The 21,137-nt window shown below is 37.5% G+C and overlaps 2 protein-coding genes across 2 annotated transcripts; both read left to right on the plus strand.

Annotated features, from left to right (window-relative positions):
• The first annotated feature begins 8,963 nt into the window (after positions 1–8,963).
• Positions 8,964–12,237, plus strand: LOC137739720 (putative inactive receptor kinase At1g48480). The gene is made up of 2 exons (XM_068479401.2): positions 8,964–10,536; positions 11,272–12,237. Exons 1-2 carry the CDS (start codon positions 9,000–9,002, stop codon positions 11,871–11,873), a joined length of 2,139 nt encoding a protein of 712 aa, XP_068335502.2. The 5' UTR covers positions 8,964–8,999; the 3' UTR covers positions 11,874–12,237.
• A 2,273-nt stretch (positions 12,238–14,510) lies between these two features.
• Positions 14,511–19,958, plus strand: LOC137739823 (ADP-ribosylation factor-like protein 8c). The gene is made up of 6 exons (XM_068479541.2): positions 14,511–14,685; positions 18,356–18,437; positions 18,524–18,556; positions 18,687–18,808; positions 19,358–19,519; positions 19,623–19,958. Exons 1-6 carry the CDS (start codon positions 14,648–14,650, stop codon positions 19,738–19,740), a joined length of 555 nt encoding a protein of 184 aa, XP_068335642.2. The 5' UTR covers positions 14,511–14,647; the 3' UTR covers positions 19,741–19,958.
• The last annotated feature ends 1,179 nt before the right edge of the window (positions 19,959–21,137 follow it).

The following is a 21,137-nucleotide window of genomic DNA, read 5'->3' on the forward strand; positions in this document are numbered from 1 at the left end:
ATCAATGTCAAAGTTAGGCATTGAAAGTTAGGCAATGTTAGGTATGGTTGAATAAAAATTATTAGGTGCAATTAATGTGTTTTGTGTGGTAATAAATAATCTTAGTTTAATCATTTGGTTTGCTATAAATACCCAAGTTCTCAAGCATTGTAAATCATCCCATCCAAATCCCACTTCCAATTGTGAAGAAGCTTGTAAGCTTTCTTATTCCAATAGTTTGTAAACCTTTTCATATATCAAAGTCCAAGTGTTTTGCCAAAGCTTGTTGCTTCCCTCCTTTCTCTATTTCTTTCTTTGTCCAATTTTATTTGAGAGTGGAAAGTGAAAGAGGTGTGATAGAGTTTGTAAACTTATCACCCACATATTTTGGTATTGAGTTAGTAAACTGTCAAATACCAACAATTGGTATCAGAGCCAGAATACCATTCTGGCAGGTGCAGCAGTTATGGCGTCCAACTTAGTGCAACTCCAAGTTCCCACATTGAAGAAAGAAAATTATGAAAGATGGTGCATCCAATTCAAAGCATTGTTTGGATCACAGGAGCTATGGGAAGTTGTCAGTAGTGGGTATGTTGTACCCACTGCCGAGCAAGAAGCCGTATATACTGCGGATCAAAGGAACACTCTCAAGGACTTACGAAAGAAGGACCAAAAGGTGCTGTATCTTCTATACCAGGGTTTGGAAGATTCAACGTTCGAGAAGGTTGCAGAAGCAACAACGAGCAAGCAAGTATGGGATACACTCAGTACAATCTACAAAGGAGTAGATCGAGTCAAGAAAGTGAGGTTACAATCACTTCGAGCAGATTTTGAAACTGCTCATATGAATGAAGGGGAGAGCATCTCAGACTATCACTCAAGGCTCATTGTGATAGTAAATCAGATGAGGAGAAATGGCGAGAGACTCGATGAAGTACGAGTTGTGGAGAAGATACTCCGGTCACTCACATCTAAGTTTGAGCATGTGGTGACTGCCATTGAGGAATCCAAGGATTTGGAGGTGATGAGCGCAGAAGAGCTACTAGGATCCCTCCTAGTTCACGAGCAACGCATTCAGAAGAATGCAAGCCCCACAACGCTAGAGCAAGCTTTGGAGTCAAAGTTGAATATTGACAAACCAAATAAAGGTCGTGGGCAGTGGAACTCACGTCGTGGGAGCTCATCCAACCGTAGCCGAGGACGAGCCCGAGGAAGAGGTCGAGGCTATGCACAAAATCAAGGTCAGTCTTAGGAGTGGAGATCTACTCGAGGAAAGGCGCATATCCAGTGTCACAACTGTAAGCAATATGGACATTATGCCAATGAATGTTCACATAAAAATGGTGAGCATGTCAACATGGCAGAATCAAGTGGAAATACTGATGAAGAACTTACAGTCTTACTAGCACACCATGATTCCAGTAGCCAACAAAATGTTTGGTATTTGGACTCTGGTGCAAGCAATCACATGTGTGGAAAGAAGGAGTTTTTTGCCGAACTCAAAAAAGGGGCCTATGGATCTGTAAGTCTTGGTGACTCCTCAAAGTTGCCAGTTGAAGGCAAAGGGAAGATCAAGATCATCCAGAAGGATGGAAGAGAAGAATACCGATACCTACTACATACCAGGTATGAAGAGCAACATTCTGAGCATTGGTCAACTGCTCCAGAAAGGGTACATTATACATATGGAGAACATGCTTCTCACTCTCAAGAATGCAAGGAGAAAACTTATTGCACGTGTTCGAATGTCAAAGAACCGGATGTTTCCGTTGAATTTGAACACAAAGATTGGAAGCTGCAACATCGGTGTAATGGAAGATGAGTCATGGAAATGGCATCTTCGATTTGGCCATCTTAATTTCAATGGCCTAAAGTTGCTGTCAAGTGGAGGAATGGTTCGTGGTCTACCCCAGATTGAAGCCACACGCGAAGGTTGTGTGCTTGGCAAGCAAGCACGACTATCGTTCCCTGTTGGTGATACATGGAGAGCAAAGGCACCACTGCAATTGGTGCACACAGATATATGTGGTCCATTGGATCCCATGTCTTATGGAGGTAATAGGTATTTTATTACCTTCATTGATGATTTCAGTAGAAAGACTTGGGTCTATTTTCTCAAGGAGAAGTCAGCTGCCCTAAAAATTTTCAAGGAGTTCAAGGCACTCACAGAGGCAGAAAGTAACCACAAGCTTGTGGCTGTGAGATCAGATAGAGGTGGAGAGTACACCTCCAATGCTTTCCAAGCATACTGCAAGGAGCAAGGAATTAGGCATCAACTTACTGCTGCCTATACCCCACAGCAAAATGGGATAGCCGAAAGAAAGAATCGAACCATCCTTGACATGACAAGGTCCATGCTTAAGGAGAAGAATTTGCCAAAAGAGTTATGGGCAGAAGTTGTAGCTTGTTCGATTTATTTGTTGAATCGATGTCCAACAAAGAGTGTCAAGAGGATGACACCACAAGAGGCTTGGAGTGGATACAAGCCGAATGTTACACACCTAAGAATTTTTGGGTGTGTTGCATATGCTCAAGTTCCAGAAGCCAAGAGGAGGAAACTTGATGATAGAGGTGAGAAGTGTGTGTTTGTGGGCTACAGTGAAGAGTCCAAGGCATACAAGCTCTACAACCCACTAACTGGCAAACTAGTGGTTAGTAGAGATGTCATCTTCAGTGAGGAAGAGACATGGACGTGGAACAACAAAGAAGTCAGTAAAGAGAAAATTGTCTCCACTGATTTTGAAGAACCAGAAGTTGTACCACCGATTGAGCAACAGCCTGCTCAAACAATCACAACAACTCCAGTGCACAGAATTGCAAGGAGTGGTCCTACATCTAGTGAGGAAAGCAGCTCATCAACTCCAGTGAGGTTAAGGAGTCTCACAGAGATTTATGGACAAGAAGAAGAAGAAGAAACCAACCTTTTCTGCTTGTATGCAGACCACGAGCCTTTCTCATTCAATGAAGCTGTGGAAGAAGATTGTTGGAAGAAAGCCATGGAAGAAGAGATCCATGCCATCGAGAAGAATGACACTTGGGAGCTGACAAAGCTCCCACCAAATCAGAAGGCTATTGGTGTCAAGTGGGTTTACAAGATCAAACGCACTGCAGATGGGAGTGTGGATCGATACAAATCAAGGCTTGTAGCAAAGGGCTACAAACAGAAGTATGGAGTGGACTATGATGAAGTCTATGCTCCAGTTGCGAGACTTGACACGGTAAGATTGCTAATCTCTCTTGCCGCACATCATAAATGGAAAATTTATCAACTAGATGTCAAGTCAGCCTTCCTTAATGGAGTACTTGAGGAAGAAGTGTACGTGGAACAACCGGAAGGCTTCTAAGTACAAGGAGAAGAAGATAAGGTGTATCGCTTGAAGAAGGCTTTGTACGGCCTCAAACAAGCACCACGAGCTTGGAACTCAAGGATCGACAACTACCTTCACCAAAATGGATTTCAGAAATGTCCATACGAGCATTCAGTTTACATGAAGAATGGTGAAAAAGGGGAGTTCTTAATTATTTGTCTCTATGTAGATGATTTATTGTTTACAGGAAACAATGAGGCAATGTTCCATGAGTTCAAGCAATCCATGTTCAGTGAATTCGAGATGACTGACAATGGATTAATGTCATACTTTCTTGGCATAGAAGTGAAGCAAGAAAGTGATGGTATCTACATCTCTCAACAAAGGTACATGAGAGACATATTGAAGAAGTTCAATATGGACAAGTGCAACATTGTCAATACCCCAGTCGCAACTGGATTGAAGCTGTCCAAAGGAGGAGAGGGTGAGTTTGTAAACTCAACAGTGTACAAAAGCCTCGTTGGAAGCCTAAGGTACCTTACAATCACAAGACCTGATATAGTTTATGGTGTTGGACTCGTGAGTCGATACATGGAAACACCAAGGGAGTCTCATTGGCTGGCCGCCAAGAGAATTTTGAGGTACATAAGAGGTACTCTAAACTATGGTCTATTTTATAATTTTGGTGAAGATGCAAAATTATTTGGTTATTCAGATAGTGATTGGGGAGGTGACCAAGATGAAAGGAAAAGCACAACTGGCTATGTGTTTTTTCTAGGATCAACAGCTTTCTCATGGACTTCAAAGAAGCAATCAATTGTTGCTTTGTCATCATGTGAAGCCGAGTATGTTGCTGTAGCCTCAACCGTGTGTGAGGCAATTTGGTTAAGAAATCTGTTGAAGTCAGTGTGTCATCCACAAATGGAATCGACTGTGATTCATGTAGATAACGTGTCTGCAATCAAACTTGCAAAGAATCCTGTTCAACATGGAAGGAGCAAGCACATTGATACCAGGTTCCATTTTCTAAGGGACCATGTGAAGCAAAAGACAATTGAACTTGTCTACTGTCACACCAAGGAACAAGTGGCAGACATCTTCACAAAGCCATTGCCAATTGAAACATTCCGGCTACTGCGTGAAATGCTAGGAATGAAGGCGTTTTGATTTGAGGAGGTGTGTTGGAAATTCAAATCAAAATAGGTTGCTATTGTTGAAAATCAATGTCAAAGTTAGGCATTGAAAGTTAGGCAATGTTAGGTATGGTTGAATAAAAATTATTAGGTGCAATTAATGTGTTTTGTGTGGTAATAAATAATCTTAGTTTAATCATTTGGTTTGCTATAAATACCCAAGTTCTCAAGCATTGTAAATCATCCCATCCAAATCCCACTTCCAATTGTGAAGAAGCTTGTAAGCTTTCTTATTCCAAAAGTTTGTAAACCTTTTCATATATCAAAGTCCAAGTGTTTTGCCAAAGCTTGTTGCTTCCCTCCTTTCTCTATTTCTTTCTTTGTCCAATTTTATTTGAGAGTGGAAAGTGAAAGAGGTGTGATAGAGTTTGTAAACTTATCACCCACATATTTTGGTATTGAGTTAGTAAACTGTCAAATACCAACAATTTCATTCCACCGAGTCGAAAACACCAGCTAACCATTTGATGTTCTCAACGATAGATACATTTCTTTAGGGGACAACACGTTTTCCCGAGACGGCCTCAAAGACAATCTTCAAGTCACCCTCTACAATGGCAAAGTTCAAAGCGCCTCGAAGAGCCATTGCTTCTGCGGCGGTGACAGTGTTCTAGCCATGGTGGCAGGATCCCGTAGCAGAAGGATTCCCTTATGATTTCTGATGATGAAGCCCCGAGCAGCAGAGTGTCCATCCACCGATCCATCAAAGTTGAGCTTGAAAAAACCCGTAGCAGGAGCCTTCTACTTAATAGGTTCTCCAGTGATTTTTTGTAGCTTTCTCTTCGGCAACAATGGCTGCCACAATAAGAACGGGAAGAATGAGGTTTAGCCTGTCTAAGCACGGAACTGTTTCTATCATTCTACATTTGACAGCAAAAAGAAGGATCTTACTAAGATCAGAAGCTCATCTTTATCAATGTAAGAAACATTGTTTAACCAAACATTGATGTTACCAATAGAAGAAGGCGGAGAGATATTGCTGCATAATTTCCGAACTTCCTGAGCATGAGTGCAATAAACAAAGCGATGTAATTGGTCTTCATCAGCATTTCTACACAAGGCACAAATAATTTGCCCATTAGAATTGTGCTTACCAAGTCTTAATATTTGTGGAAAGTCTCTCTCTTACAACCAACTAAAATATTTAATGTTACGTGGAATATTGAGTTTCCACACATTATTTAGCGAAGTTTAAAAACCAACACTACAATGATCATTATTTTGGTTTCAAGTGGCTGATTTAACCGAGAAAGTTCCATTTGGAAAGGGTTCCCAAATGAAATCATCGTCCATATCATTTAACGGTAAAGGAATTGCAAGAATTTTATCTGCAACATCGCTAGGGACTAACTGAAGTATTAACCCCTTGATCCAAGTTTTATCCAATATTACATCACAAACTTTAAGATTCAAATTCAAAGAGTCTCTTACTTGATCTTGAATAAATTGGATAGAGGACAAGAAAAACTCAATTATGAGACCAAAACAAAATGTTTCGACCATTTCCTACTATCCATCTCATCCCCTTTTGAAAACACCTTTCCAAGCAACAAAATGACTTCGTTTATATTTAGCATTCCAAAAAGTTTCATTCCTTGAGTATTTTGCTTTCACTATTTTGACCCACCAATTTTCTTTGTAAGTAATGATTTTCCAGGCAAGTTTATCTATAAATCAAGATTAAAATTCTCAGCTTTTCTGATCCCGAGGCCCCTAAAGACTTGGAAGGCAAGTATCATTCTAAGCCACAAGGGAAAAATTCGACTTCTTGTTCCAAAGGAACTTCCTGCTCTCTCTGTTAATAGCTTGTGTTAGTTTTGGGGGCATTTGAAGCAGGCCATAGTGTGATTTAGCATTCCAGCTAGACTTGATTTAATGAAGGTAAGTCTACCGGCTCTAGAAAGAGTGTTGACTTTTCAACCAGCTAATTTCTATTGAAATGCATTTGGTTTTATTATTATTTTTATAATAAAAACATGACATATTAAATAGAGTGACTACAGTTACACTCAATTCTCATATAATCAAATAAGTAGGCTTTTTTAACTACCATAGGTAACGCTCTATTCCAAACGTGGAGCTCAATATTGAAAATTAGCACTAGTAATCGCGTTAGCCACAAAGTTTGCTTCTCTATAAACATGAGATCAAGAAATGGTACCCTAACTATCATGGTAATCTACTGTTTTCTATTGGAACTGTTTTCTTTGTTTAAAAGATAACTTCCATTCATCATATAAGTATAAGTGGGAGTAAGATTCTCTTCTCTGCTAATTTTTCTCTCATTTCATCTCCTCCTATTTGAACTGTTACAATTAAACTACATCAATTTGTGTTGAATTCTTTATAGAGAACTAAAGACAAAACAAAAAAAATGTGAGAGAAGCGAATAGAAAGGAGTAGAGGGAAAAATTATCGTCTGAGCACTAAGGTAAGACACAGTATAAATCATTCGCCAAAAGAAAAAAAAAGATATATATATATATATATATATAAGTATGAACTGGTAGTCCTCGAAGGAAAGGGATTATTTCTGGATCTTTTCCACAAAGTCCACTCATCTGAGCTATTTAAATTTGATTCAATGGTTATAAATAATGGGTTCATTTAAAAATTATAATAACTTTAATCGTTAAATCAAATTTTAATCATTTATCTAAAAAATCAGAAGAGGATCCTTTCCATCCTCAAACGACTACAAACCTTTTCATCTTTGGTAACACTAATAGGCATGTGACACCTGTCTTGGTTGGTTGGCCTCTTGGGGTTTTATTTGTTTAAGTTTATCTTGGGATATTTTTATTATTTCTATATATTGACCAAGGGATTAAAGAATCATAATTAAAAAGTTTCTCATCATTGCAGATTTGATTAGCTCAACGTCCCAAAAATCCCATTTCCTATAGGCTTTTTTAGCCACCATAGGTAACGCTCTATACCAAACGTGGAGTTCAATTTTGAAAATCAACACTACTAATCGTGTTTACTACAAAGTTTGCTTTTCTATAAACATGAGATCAATAAATGCTACTTTAATTATCATGGTAATCTACTGTTTTCCATTGGAACTATTTTCATTGTTTAAAAGATAACTTCCATTCATCATATGAGAGAGGATTGTATAAGTGGGAGTAAGATTTTCTTCTCTGCTAATTTCTTTTTTATTTTCTTTCTTTTTATTTGAACCATTACAATTAAATTACGTTAATTTGTGTTGAATTATTTATAGAGAACTAAAGACAAAACAGAAAATACGAGAGAAATGAATAGGAAGGAACAGGGAGAAAATCCACACTAGGATAAGACACGGTATGAATCATTCACCAAAAGAAAAAAAAAAATATAGATATATATATATATATATATATATATATATATATATATAAAAGTATGAACTGGTTGTCCTCTACAAACCTTTTCATCCTTGGTAATACTAATAGGCATGTGACACCTGTCTTGGTTGGTTGGCCTCTTATGGGGTTTTATTTGTTTAATTTTATCTTGGGATATTTTTATTATTTTTATATATTAACCAAGTGAGTAGAGTATCATAATTCAAAAGTTCCTCATCATTGCAGATTTGATTAGCTCAACTTCCCAAAAATCCCATTTCCTATATATGGTATTTCCATATGTTTATTTTTATTTTTCACATGCTTTTTTGTTAAATTTTTTATTTTGATTTTTTTTAATTTATTTAATTCAACGTTAAAAAATTAAGATAGATGTGTGATAAATACAAAATGTATGTGAATAGTATAACCTCTATATATATTTCCATTAAATGAGCATTATTAAGGAAGTAAACCCATAAGGTTTTTACAAACAAAAACGATTACAAATTAAGAAAAAATGCAATCAATTTGAGAAGCTCAAGGTGAAAATATCAATTATTTCTTATACAATTTTTTTTTAGCTAAATGATTTTTTTAAGAAACTATTTTAAACACATCATTTTCTCCATATCCCATACTTATATTTGACAGTTAAATAAAAAAAAAGTAAAAAAAAAGTAATACACAAAAACATACCGATAGAAATCATTTTTTTTTTTTATCCTTTTTACCATAAAAAACATTTTGACCTATCTTAATACAATCCCTAATTCCCCGTATGCAACTTCTTCTGGAGAAAGGTAAGCCCAAATCATGACATAATATGCTACCAAATTTAGACCCACCAATTAACACACAACCAAAAACTATATAATAAAACCACGTCTACATTTTAAATACCTTTACACCGTCCTAATGTCAGTGGCCCCATTCCGAAGCTTCTTTTGATTTGATTGGTTCTTAATCCTTCCAAAACCCCCAAATTTCGAGAGATTTTTCAATGTGACCGGCACACGAGATGATATATCACGTGTTACTATACAAATGATGAGATATGTGTGTTAAAAAGTTAATAATTTGAAAAATAAAAATTTTCACTATTACATAAAAACATATGATAACCTGTGTTCCCGTCACAATAAAAATTTTCAAAAAAATTTCAACCATTTCCCACACATTCATTTATGTTTCAAAAAAGTCAGTGGCATTTTAAAAGCCATTTCTGGAATTCCGGTGCTTTTAATACAACGCAACCACCTCATCGTCCTCTCAAGTTCTCAACCTTCACCCTCCCTCCTTCAATTTTTTCTCGTTTTTTCTCACTTTCTGTGACTTTCTCACCAGCCAAACAGACAGTCACCACAGAACCAAATTCGAATTCAAATAAAAAATCGGATAAAACCCATTTCGTGAAGCGCCTCGAAGAACAAAACCCACCTTTGTTTTTCGCCATTGGAGTTGAAAAAATGAAGCCCCCGAAGCTGATTGTGTTACTGTTATGTTGCCTTGGTGTTCTCATGGCTGCGAATTCTGATCTGGCTTCCGACAGAGATGCCTTGCTGGCGCTCAGAACAGCCGTGGGAGGCCGTACAATGGGCTGGAACGTGACGGAGACCAAGCCCTGTTCGTGGCTCGGCGTCAAATGCGAGTCGGACCGGGTCACCGAATTGCGGCTTCCGGGTTGGGCACTAGTTGGGCAGCTTCCTTTGGGTCTCGGAAACTTAACCCAGCTTTTGACCCTCTCTCTGCGCGTAAACGCGCTCTCCGGTCCACTACCGAACGACCTTGTCAACCTAGTCAACCTCAAAAATCTCTACTTGCAAGGTAATTCATTTTCCGGTCCAATTCCTGAGTTTTTGTTCAAATTGAAAAGCCTTATGAGATTGAACCTTGAGAAAAATAATTTCTCCGGCGAAATCTCGTCGGCGTTTAATAATTTGACGAGTTTGATAAGTCTGCATTTGGAGGAGAATCAGCTTACTGGGTCAATTCCTGAGCTGGGTTTACCGTCTCTTGGACAATTCAACGTTTCCTTTAATCAGTTGAACGGGTCGGTTCCTTCGAAGCTTTCGGATTGGCCCGAAAACGCGTTCGAGGGGAATTTGCTTTGTGGGAAGCCGTTGAAGGCCTGCAATGGGACTGAGAATGCTGGGAAGAAGAATAAATTGGCTGGTGGGGCAATTGCAGGGATTGTGATTGGTAGTATTATTGGGTTCTTGGCGATAGTTGCCATTGTGATATTTTTGTGCCGAAGAAAGAAAAATGGGGAAAAAGGTACAAACTTTGCTGTGCCGGGGAAGCCTCAGGAGGCTGACACCTCCCGTGGAAAGGTGGTGCTGGATAGGAGTTCGAGTACTGATTATTCATCTACATCAAAAGGGAGTGTGAAGAGTGGTGGTGGGAATAAGAGTTTAGTGTTCTTCGGGCATGTGGGGAAGGTGTTTGATTTGGAGGATTTATTGAGGGCATCCGCTGAGGTACTTGGAAAGGGGACATTTGGAACTACGTACAAGGCAACTTTGGAAATGCGGGTGTCAGTGGCAGTGAAGAGGTTGAAGGAAGTGGCTGTATCAGAGAAGGAATTCAGGGAGAAGATTGAAGAGATTGGAAGAATGGATCATTCAAATTTGGTCCCACTCAGGGCTTACTACTACAGCAGGGATGAGAAGCTTTTTGTGTATGATTACATGCCTATGGGAAGCTTATCTGCTCTTTTGCACGGTGAGCATTTCATGCTGGGGTTTCATTCGTTGCATTATATAATGCAGCTATTGTTTGAGTTGGTGTTTTCGCGTTTCTTTTTCTTGAAATGGTTTTCTGTTGCTATATTATGTTTATCGCTTTTTTTCTTGACTGTGTTTCTCCATTGGATGGTTTTTTTGGTACATTTTCTATGTCAACTGCATCGTCTTTTTGTTGCCCCAAACATGCATGTCTAAAATGAACTCTTCAATTAGTAATTATAGACTAGTGTTGTGGAAGCCTTTTGTTTATCACGGCTTGCTATACATTTATATACCAAACAGACAAATCAATACGTATTTAAAAGACAAGGAATAAATAATAAAATCATACTGAATCCCATCTGAGAACAACTAGGATTGTGACCCATCGCAGCTATTTCTTTTACATCAAAGAAGCAAAATGCGAGTTCCTAAGAAAGTATTAAGCAATATAGGCATAGGAAGGATGTCATTATTTGATTACTGGTCTCTTGTATTGGCTAGGAGAGTGGCATTTGGTCCAAATGCTAGCAGCACTTGCATAGACCAGGTGCAAAAAATGCTGTAAGCTTCTGAGCTTTGGCGTCTCTGACTATGTCTGTATCTTTTATTTTTGAATTCAGTATTCTTTCACAATAAATCACATTGTACGAGTCAATGATTAAGTTTTTATTTGTTCTCTTTGTTAACCATCTTTCTGTTAACAGTTCATTCCTTTATCTTTTCACTGCAGGAACCAGAGGTTCTGGAAGGACTCCATTGAATTGGGAAACAAGGTCTGGTATTGCTGTAGGAGCTGCTCGTGCAATTACATACTTACATTCTCATGGTCCCACTACCTCCCATGGAAACATTAAATCTTCAAACATCCTTCTCACTAGATCCTATGAAGCCTGTGTTTCTGATTTTTGCCTTGCTCATCTTGCAAGCCCAACATCTACTCCGAACCGCATTTCTGGTTATCGTGCCCCAGAACTCACAGATACTAGCAAAGTAACCCAAAAGGCAGATGTTTATAGCTTTGGCGTATTGCTTTTGGAGATACTTACAGGAAAGCCTCCAACCCAAACTATCATGAACGAGGAAGGAGTAGACCTTCCAAGATGGGTTCACTCAGTGGTTCGAGAGGAGTGGACTGCTGAGGTGTTTGACTTCGAGCTTCTTAGGTACCAGAATGTTGAGGAGGAGATGGTTCAGCTTTTACAGATTGCACTCGAATGTACTGTTCAGTACCCTGATAGCCGCCCTTCAATGGGTGAGGTGACTAGCCGAATCGATGAGCTTTACAGTTCTAGTTTAAAGCACGAACAAGATGCGAATCCTGATATCTCATGACGAGGACGATGGCTTTCTCAGCAGTATTTATCAACTGATACGCGCATATCACCGTGAGTACTGAACAAAGATCAGCATTCTTTCCTGCATTGCCCTTCTGGTCAGGCATAATTTGTTTAATCTTGAGTTTATTTTGAGCAAATCTTACAGCCGGGATCATGTCTCTTTATCGTTTTCACCTTCATATTTATTTTATCAGTAGCAATCTTCTTTACCCCCTGTATATTACTGTTTATGCTGTATGTGGAGGGGGATGTCTGTAATGCTGTTATTTGCAAATCTGAGTTTGCCTTGTAGTGTAGTGCTCTCACCACTTCTGTTCCTCTTAGCTTTGAGCTCAATGCAAATTTTATTGACTGAAAAATGCTTCATTTGCTTTTATTTGTCTTTAATCTCAGCTAAATCAAGCACTCTCTCTTTGCTTGGAGAATAATCTTATTAGATGGTTTTGAGTACTTTTGGTGGTTTGAGGGTTCTGTTCTTCTCTGGGATCCCATGTTTGTGTTAATTATACTAGAGTAAGTATTCAGGCGGTTCAAAAGCATATATAATTAGTTATTGAGGAAATTGTAGTAATTATCCTTTAATTTTAACTTAATTGGAACAATGGTTCCTTAACTAAAAATTCATGACCTTTAGTTCCTTAACTTATCAAAACTTGTAAATATGGTCATTTTCGTTAACTCTGTTACAACTTCCGTAAAAATTAGTCATGTGTCACTCATGTGAGGTTGCATTAAGGGGCAAATATATGAAAAACCAAATTAGGAAAACTGTAGCAATGGTCCCTCAACATTAATTCACATGGAGCAATGATCTTTCAACTTTAACCCAATCCTAGTTTTGTCCTTCTAACATGACTCATTTTGACTGAATTCTGATGTGGTTAACGAAAATGATCATAGCTACACGTTTTGATGAGTTAAGCGATTGATGATCATGAATATTTAGTTAAGGGATTATTGCTTCAATTAAGTTAAAATTAATAGACCATTTTTACAAATTTATCATACAATTAGACAGCTGACGATGATAGGTGCATGTTTTTTAAAATTTCCTCAACTAAAAATACATTAATATATTTGCATTAACGGGTGGCAGGAAACAAATTAGTATGGAAGACAACCTTCACGAAATCTTTCGTGACGAGAATTACCTCGGATTCGGGAAGGGAGACCAAGATTGATCCTGACTTCTTTGGATGAGATGTAGATCTGGTTTGGTACTGAGGTGATTCTGAAAAAAGCTGCTATCAAAAAAAGCTGGGAGCTGTTTTTGTGTTTGGTAAACACTCAGCTTCAGCTTTTTTTCACAGTTTTGGATGAAAAAAAGCCAAAAACAAGAAGCTGCAAAACCCAGCTTTTTTTCACATCTGTTTTACATAAAAGTTTACCAAACACTCTAATACTGCTTTTTTTTTTCAAAAGCACTTTTACAAAAAAGTTTACCAAACACTCTGCTGCTTTATTTCACAGCTGCTTATTCTCACAGTACAGCAGAAGTAGCTTTTTTTCAAAGCACATCAATACCAAACCAGCCCGTAGTCCATGATGGAACATAATTTAAAGTATTTATGATGAAGATGAAGATGAAGATGTAGACTATGGGCATTACTATCCCATCAGGTTACCGCACCACCGTTTCATCTTTAACACGAAATGAGTGTTCAATGGAATCAATGCCCATCCTTATCTATCGTGTGAGACTTTGCATGCATTTATAAAAGAGAAAATATAAAATTTAATTGCAAATTTTAATTTTTTTAGTTGTTTTAATTTTTTGAAAATTTTATTAAGATGTTATGACTTGAGCCACCTCGGTTTAATTGAGTTTGATTTACATTTCAATATCTAATATATATTTTAAATAATTTCAACTGTATTTAAATCTAATATTTATTTTATTTTTTCAAATCAAAACGTACCCATGCAAACAAATGTGACAGTGAAAATTGAAAATGAAAATGTATCAACGTCAAAGGAAAACATACCAACTCCGAATGTACCGTACTAACATAGAATTGAAACGTACCCAATTCTGAAACTAAATTAAAAATGAATATTTCATCATTTTGGAATAATTTAAGAATATGTTTGATCTATAGAAAATGCACTAGATAATATTGTTTTCTAGTAAATAAGTTTGGAACAACTTTTAATTAAAGAGAACTTTAACGAAAAGCTTCTTGTACAGTTCATTTTAAAGAAAACCCATATTTTTGCACTAAAAGGTTAATCCTGGTACTATTTATTTTACCCTTTATTTTGTCGTTATTGTTAAAACTCAAAGTTTTCAAATCATTTTTATTAGTTTTCTTCAAAGTTTTCAAATCATTTTTATTAGTTTTCTTTTAATTAAATTAATGATACTTTTTTTTTTTTTTTTTTCATTATGAGGATAAATTATATAATTTTGAATTAACCAAAAAACTATTGGACGTTGATTAGTATAAAAATGTTCAATCAAAAACTTCAAAATAAATATTTAATCTTGAAAATTCAAAAATCAAGTCTCTGTATTAATGATGGGGTGATAGAATTATGCAAAGAACCAGTTGAGAACTTGAGAGACGAAGAGGCAGGGTTAAAAAAAAAAAAAAAAAAAAAAAAAACAGGGGAACAGCGGTCGGTCATCACAAAAGGGAAGCTAAAAAACAGACAGAGATTGATAAAAAGAAAGGGATCAGCAGTGGGCCCAAGTTTCCTCCTTGTTGGTTTCCTCTGCTGCCCTTTTCCTCCTCTTATCTCACCCAAAACCTCATTTGTTTTCGAAAAATGGGTTTACTGGATTCCTTCCTCAATTGGCTCCGCAGGTAACCCCTTCTTCTTCTTCTTCTTCTTCTTCTTCTTTTATGTTCCTTGTTTCGTTAATTTGTTTGTTGACTTTTTGGATTGGTTTGTATTGGAATGTGTGTTCTAGTTCACTGATTTATGTGATCAACTTTGTATTTTCAAGATTTGAGGTTCAAAAAGTTGGTTAATTTGAGAACTTCATATGCTATGCCAAGTTGCTAACAATCAATAAATAGTAAAATCGAAACCCGAAAGTGATTGCTTCATTGGTGGCTTTGTTTTGGTTGAATCTGTGTATTACACTGAGCTATGTTCAATTTCAGTATGCTTTCATTTCACTCTCAAATTAGGTTGCTTTTTGGCTTTGTGACTCCTATGGTTCAAGCACTGAGTAGTTAAATAATGAGAATTAAGAGACGATTTTCTTACGGTGTAATTTGCTGCTGAAAAGATATATGGACCCAGAAAAGTTTAGGAGTTTGATGTTTTTGTTCTTGCCAAAATTGCAACTTTGTGGCTGTTTTTCTGATTGAGGCTATCTTCATTGTTAAAACCATACTGGAAACACCTGAAAAGGTGAATTTCAATCTCCCGAGACTAAAATCCGTGCGATTGCAAAAAGATATTATTAGTGGGAGAGATATCGTGTTGATCGGAGCCTTCCGCAGCGTATCTACAGAACCAAAAGACCAATTATGCTCTTTTTTAAGATAAGCAAACTATTGTCTGTGCGCCAGTATGAATTTTGAAGTTTTAATTGCATTACTTCATAAAGATTGGAAACATGCAGTTATCTGTTTTAGGGAATTAAGTTGAGAGAAAAAAATCTCTTCCACTCTTTATGTTTGTCAATGGATTTTGCACCTTTGCTTTATGAGTTAGGTACTTCATCATATGTCATTAAGTTCCACTATTACGGGTAGATTTCTGAGCTTCACGAGGTTAGACAATCACTAGGTCTAATCTACTTCTCATTTCTTTTCATATCCGTAATGGGATGCAAAACAATGATAGGGAACGCTAATTTATTCAAAACACCAAGTTTGAAAGTAAAATTGTAGCAGATAAATGTTACAACCCTGGAGTTGGGGGCCAGGGTCAAGGCCAAGGTCAAGTCATGATGGCTGTTCTGCCCATGTGAAAGCAAGGCTGGACACCGCCAAGTGAAGCGACGTATAAGTGGGAATTCAAGTTTCCAGGAGGGGCAGCACACATGCATTGCTCTGAGACGTGCCAGCAAGCTGTGGCATAGCATAAACGCAGGGTGCAAAGAGCAGGACCAATTTGAAAGGAATGTGTGGCAGATTGCAGTGGCATTTCAGTGTACAGCATGCCGCTATATGAAGGGGTCGCAGCCTCATGTGGAAGGCAAGACCATGGATGGAGGAGGAAGCACATGATTGTGCGGTTGCTTCAGGTGCTTGCTATGTTGGTGTGGCATGGCATGGGCAGCTGGGCAGCTGGGCAGCAGTATTCAAGCCATTGCAAGGAGGCAGTTCAGTAGCAGACAAGGCATGGGCTGGGCATGTATTGGGTATCACCTGGGCATGTACCATGCACAGCAATGTGCTTAGGGTGCGTAGCTTGCGTTTGGAAGGCTGTAATCCTGCAAAACATGCCCTGGGTGAAGGCTACACAATGACATGGTGCTGGCTGCAAGCGGAGACATATTTGCATAGTGGTTCTTAAGAGGTGGCTACCTTATTTCGAGGACCGATCATGTGGATGATTGTTGCAGGAAGTAACTTCCATGAGATGCTGGCCAATCTCCAACAAGGTTGGTGCCAGCAACATCCTAGCTACTGGGGATGTCAATCGCAAGCCTTCTTGTTGAATTCTAATTGGTCCAGCTAACTCGGGCAGTTGGGGGTAGCAACTACATGAATTTTGGAGTCCTAAACCCCTTTTGTGGGGGAGGCTGCATGGCTAAAAAAAATCAGTCTCATTTGTGTTCTTTAGGTTGCTGTGTCATTCATTCTTAACCACAGTAAGGGAGCATTAGAGTGGCCAACTAGGGAGGCGTCCTACTGCCACCAAAGAGGTGAAAAGTCATAGAAAAATTTAGCATATTAAGCAAGACGAGCAATTCCCTCATTGGTTAGACACTTCAATCTAGTGCCTTGAGTCATATGTTCTTGAGGAACTCCTTTGAAATACTCTTATGTAGCTTTCACAGTTTTGATATCGAATTTTCTACACTTAAATGGGGTACGCATTGCATATATATATATAGGTCTTAGGTCAGGGACAAATTTGAATCAACTTGTGGGTAAATGAATGAGATGTATAGTGAGAACTGAGGGCCCTCAGTAGAGCATGATCATGAGCACAGAGAAGACCCTACAGTTCTCTTGAAAACAGCTGAGCACTAAACTATTGGATTCGATGTCGAAGTTCTAATGCACAATAAGGAAAAGAAAAGACAAAAAGAAGTATATAATCTTAACATGCAAGTTCAAAAGTTCGTACAAAAGCTTTGGAACTTGTAATTCATGTTATCTTAAAATCTTTTTTAAATCAAATCCATAGAATGCTAAAACAAGCAAGTTTCAGAAGGAAACTTAAAATTTTAAAATTCCCAATTTATCAGAATCCTGACACAAATAAAAGAATGCTCATCTGATCCAGATTAGTATGAAAACTTTCTTTTTGGTTTCATTTTCTAAACTATTCGAATGGATTTGAAACTGAAAATCTTAGCTAATAATTCCGGGCTTGTTTTGTGGAGATATGGAGCAATTTGGACTGATCTTTCTCTCTAATGTTGTTTCTTGATATCGAACACTCGTGTTTGTGTACTTCTGTTCTAGGAAGAGGTAGTAGCTGTTGTCAAGTAGTGTTTAGTGAAATAAGTCGTCCTTGAAACATGAGCAAAGTATGAATAGTAAACCAAATGGGAAGTCCCTGGAATTCCTAGATGATGACTTTGAAGCAGACTGATCTAAGTTCCATCTCTTTAGCTCGAACCTATTGACCCATATGTCTAAACTATCTTTGTCCCTTAAGTCTTTAGTTCCTTCTAAACCATCCCAACTGCTCGTCTGAAAACGTCTATAATTTCTGTATAGTCTCTAGCGACAGAGACTTATCTCTTTTCTTAGCTGAACATCATCTATATTACAAATACATAGTACAAGGATACAATGGTCTCTACCTTGGAGTCATGGACTTGTTTTACAACTGAACTTCCTTGCAGGAAAATGTTAAATGTGTAGTAATACTATTGGATATGATATGGATGCATTCATGCTAGTAGAAGCTGGATATTCTACCTTTCATGCCTTGTTCAAGTGTATCCAAGCTTTACACAGACTTGAGTGTAGTTCTGTTATTGTCAGTGTTAGCTATCACTTGATTGTTTGACCAAAGTTGCTGACATTACTGCTTATCAGGTCACGTGTATGCATGCACGTTCAGTTTTTTAATCCATTAGCACATTGCGATTCTTTGGTTGAAGCATGTAATTTTCCTGTAACGTACTTAGAATACTTGCATGATTGAACATTTAATAGCTGTAACGTGTGAGAACTGCTGGCTTCGATACTTTCACATTTTCTTAAATTGTTTGCAGTGAGTCTTATTGGGGTTCGCCTTTCTGTTATTATGAAACTGTTTCAAATTGAAAGGTTCCTGGATTTATCCGTTATCAGTTTGCTAACTTTGTGTCATCTGACTGTGCGTACGTGTCAGCTTATTTTTTAAACAGGAAATGGAACTTTCACTAGTAGGGCTTCAGAATGCAGGAAAGACATCTCTTTTGAATGCCATTGCTGTGAGTGAACGCAAGTGTTCCACGTCCTTTATAGCATGTATAATTTCTTTCCCTTCACATTAATGGTTCTATGTTTTCTTTACCAGACAGGGGGCTACAGTGAGGACATGATTCCAACTGTAAGCATATCTCTTTAACAAACTATGGAATTAAGCTAACATTTTACATGATCAAATAAATAAATAAGCGTATAACATGAAAGTACATACTTCTAGTACTTATGAGGAATATTCATTCTATGAAAACTAGGTTGGATTCAACATGCGAAAAGTAACCAAGGGAAATGTGACAATCAAGGTTTGGGACCTTGGAGGTCAAAGAAGGTTCCGCACAATGTGGGAGCGTTACTGTCGTGGCGTCTCTGTAATTGTGTAAGTCCTTCAGTCATTTACTATCTCCTGGTTTTTCTCGTTTTAGTATCACATCTCTTTTTTTGCCATCAATTGTTTTTAAGATGTTTCCGGCTTTTCAGGAACCAGCAAATGCCTGCCACTGTGCAGGAACACTATATTTTGTTCCTGGAACTTAATCCTGAATCGAAATTGGATTCTTTCTGCTTTTGAAACATTTTATTCTTCTAAGAACCATTACAGTTGACCCGGCAATCATATTATTTAAAAACGAAGATACTTCTCACTTCTATTCTTACATCCGGTATTATACAAAGTAGGCTATCTATCACTCATTATTGTTCTCTTCAGCGACGTTAATTATTTTTTTTTCAACAATATTTGTTTCTTTTGAGATAACAATGTATGGTTCATCAGACAGCCCAGCTACTTCAAGACTTGTCATGTTAGTTTTAGTCTTTTCCGTACACTTAATAGTTATTTCATTTAGATGTTGGTATTCGTTCTCACACGTGACTGTAAGCCGAGGTTCCCTTTAAAAAATTTCTTTCATGATGGATGTTGTCACAGCTACGTAGTTGATGCTGCTGACAGAGACAATATTCCAATAGCTCGAAGTGAGCTGCACGACCTCTTAATGAAACCTTCCTTAAATGGGATTCCGTTACTTGTTCTTGGCAACAAAATCGACAAGTCTGAGGCTCTTTCCAAACAAGCATTGGTTGATCAACTGTGAGTACAGAATATTCTAGAAGTTTATACTTCACTCACCATTTCTCTTTTTTGCTGATATCTACTCCTAGAAATGTTGATGCTTTACATTGGGTGTTTTCAGAGGCCTTGATTCAATTACGGATAAAGAAGTGTGCTGCTATATGATCTCATGCAAGGACTCCATAAATATAGATGTTGTCATTGATTGGCTTATCAAACACTCCAAAACAGCAAAATGATCGATGCATGGCCCTTGCTTGGTGTTTGATCAAACATATTCCGAGTCGCAAATCAGGCGCTGAAAAGACGAGTTGATGAAAACAACCGTTTTGAGACTCTGTAACTATAGTAGGTAGCTTTTCTCCAAATAGAGATCTGTACAATACTTCTGTAGTTGCGAAGTGTGATGCTTTGGTTATATTTCCCTTGTTCCTATGAAATTATTTCAATTTTCAAATGAAGGCTCCCAAATCTGACGCACCTTTTTGGAACCAATTCTTACTAAGAATGCAAGCAAATTGTAAAGATCCACTTGAAGTGCTACAAGAAGCACATAACTAATGCATCTTAAAGAAAGCACTTCATGTGCTTTTGAAACTCAAAATATTTTTTCTAAAAACATTTTCAGTCATTTCGCAAGTGTGTTTCCAAACGAGTGCCTAATATTTTTCTATTGTCACTCGTATTCTTACAGGCTTTGGGCCAGCCACATTGGTTGTACAACTTGTATTTCCTCTAAATTGAATTGATCCATCAACATCCTTAATCTTAGCATGAACAGTGTAACGAGAGGTTATTGGGTGGAGGGGTAATATACTATTTCTCCCTTAAAGCCAACTTGTAATATGCAATCTGCATGCCAAGAGGATCCTCTCCGGATCCTTTGGTGAAGATCCTAGAGATCTGTGAATTGTGTCTGTTCATCGTACATTGTGCAGTCAGTTTTTATCAAGTACTGTTTGTATTTAATTTTAAATAAAAATATTTAAAATGATTTATGACCTTACGATGTACAATAAACAGATACGATTCACAGATCTCTGAAATCCTCGCAAAGAGGATCCGGATTCATCTGCATGGATAGATAAAATCATAAAGGACGCGACTTAATTGACTTGCATGCCGTTTGGGAGTTGTTAATAAAATAAAGGACATGCATTGGGAAGTTTCCTTCACGACATTTTGATTCATCCAATTGACAAATGTTGACTTACATTAGTTGCAGTAAATGAGGTGAGTAAACATGCTATAACTAGAGGTGGCAAATTAATTCATTGAGTTATTAATGAGTACCTGTTAAGACCCAGTTGATTTGATATCATCATAATATAGAGACGAGTTTTGGTAGTGATGATGATGATATAAGGTAAAATCAAACTAAATGGATTTTAACGAGTATCCATTAACAATCTAATGAGTTGATTTGCCACCTCTAGTTATAAAAGACCTAATGAGTCATTGATATGCCTTTTGTCGACCACAGATAAGCCTTTTAGTTGTCTCAATTTTTGCAACTAACTGCTAAAGTTTTAGAGAGATGAGCCAAATGGTACAACACTTACCAGGTGTGGTATTTTATCCCAATTAACTAACACTAAAAATGAAGATACTGAAATACATTAAACTAGGACAATTC

This window comes from Pyrus communis, chromosome 9 (genome assembly GCF_041283825.1).
Source record: "Pyrus communis isolate YQ-2024b chromosome 9, ASM4128382v1, whole genome shotgun sequence".
Lineage (NCBI taxonomy): Eukaryota > Viridiplantae > Streptophyta > Magnoliopsida > Rosales > Rosaceae > Pyrus > Pyrus communis.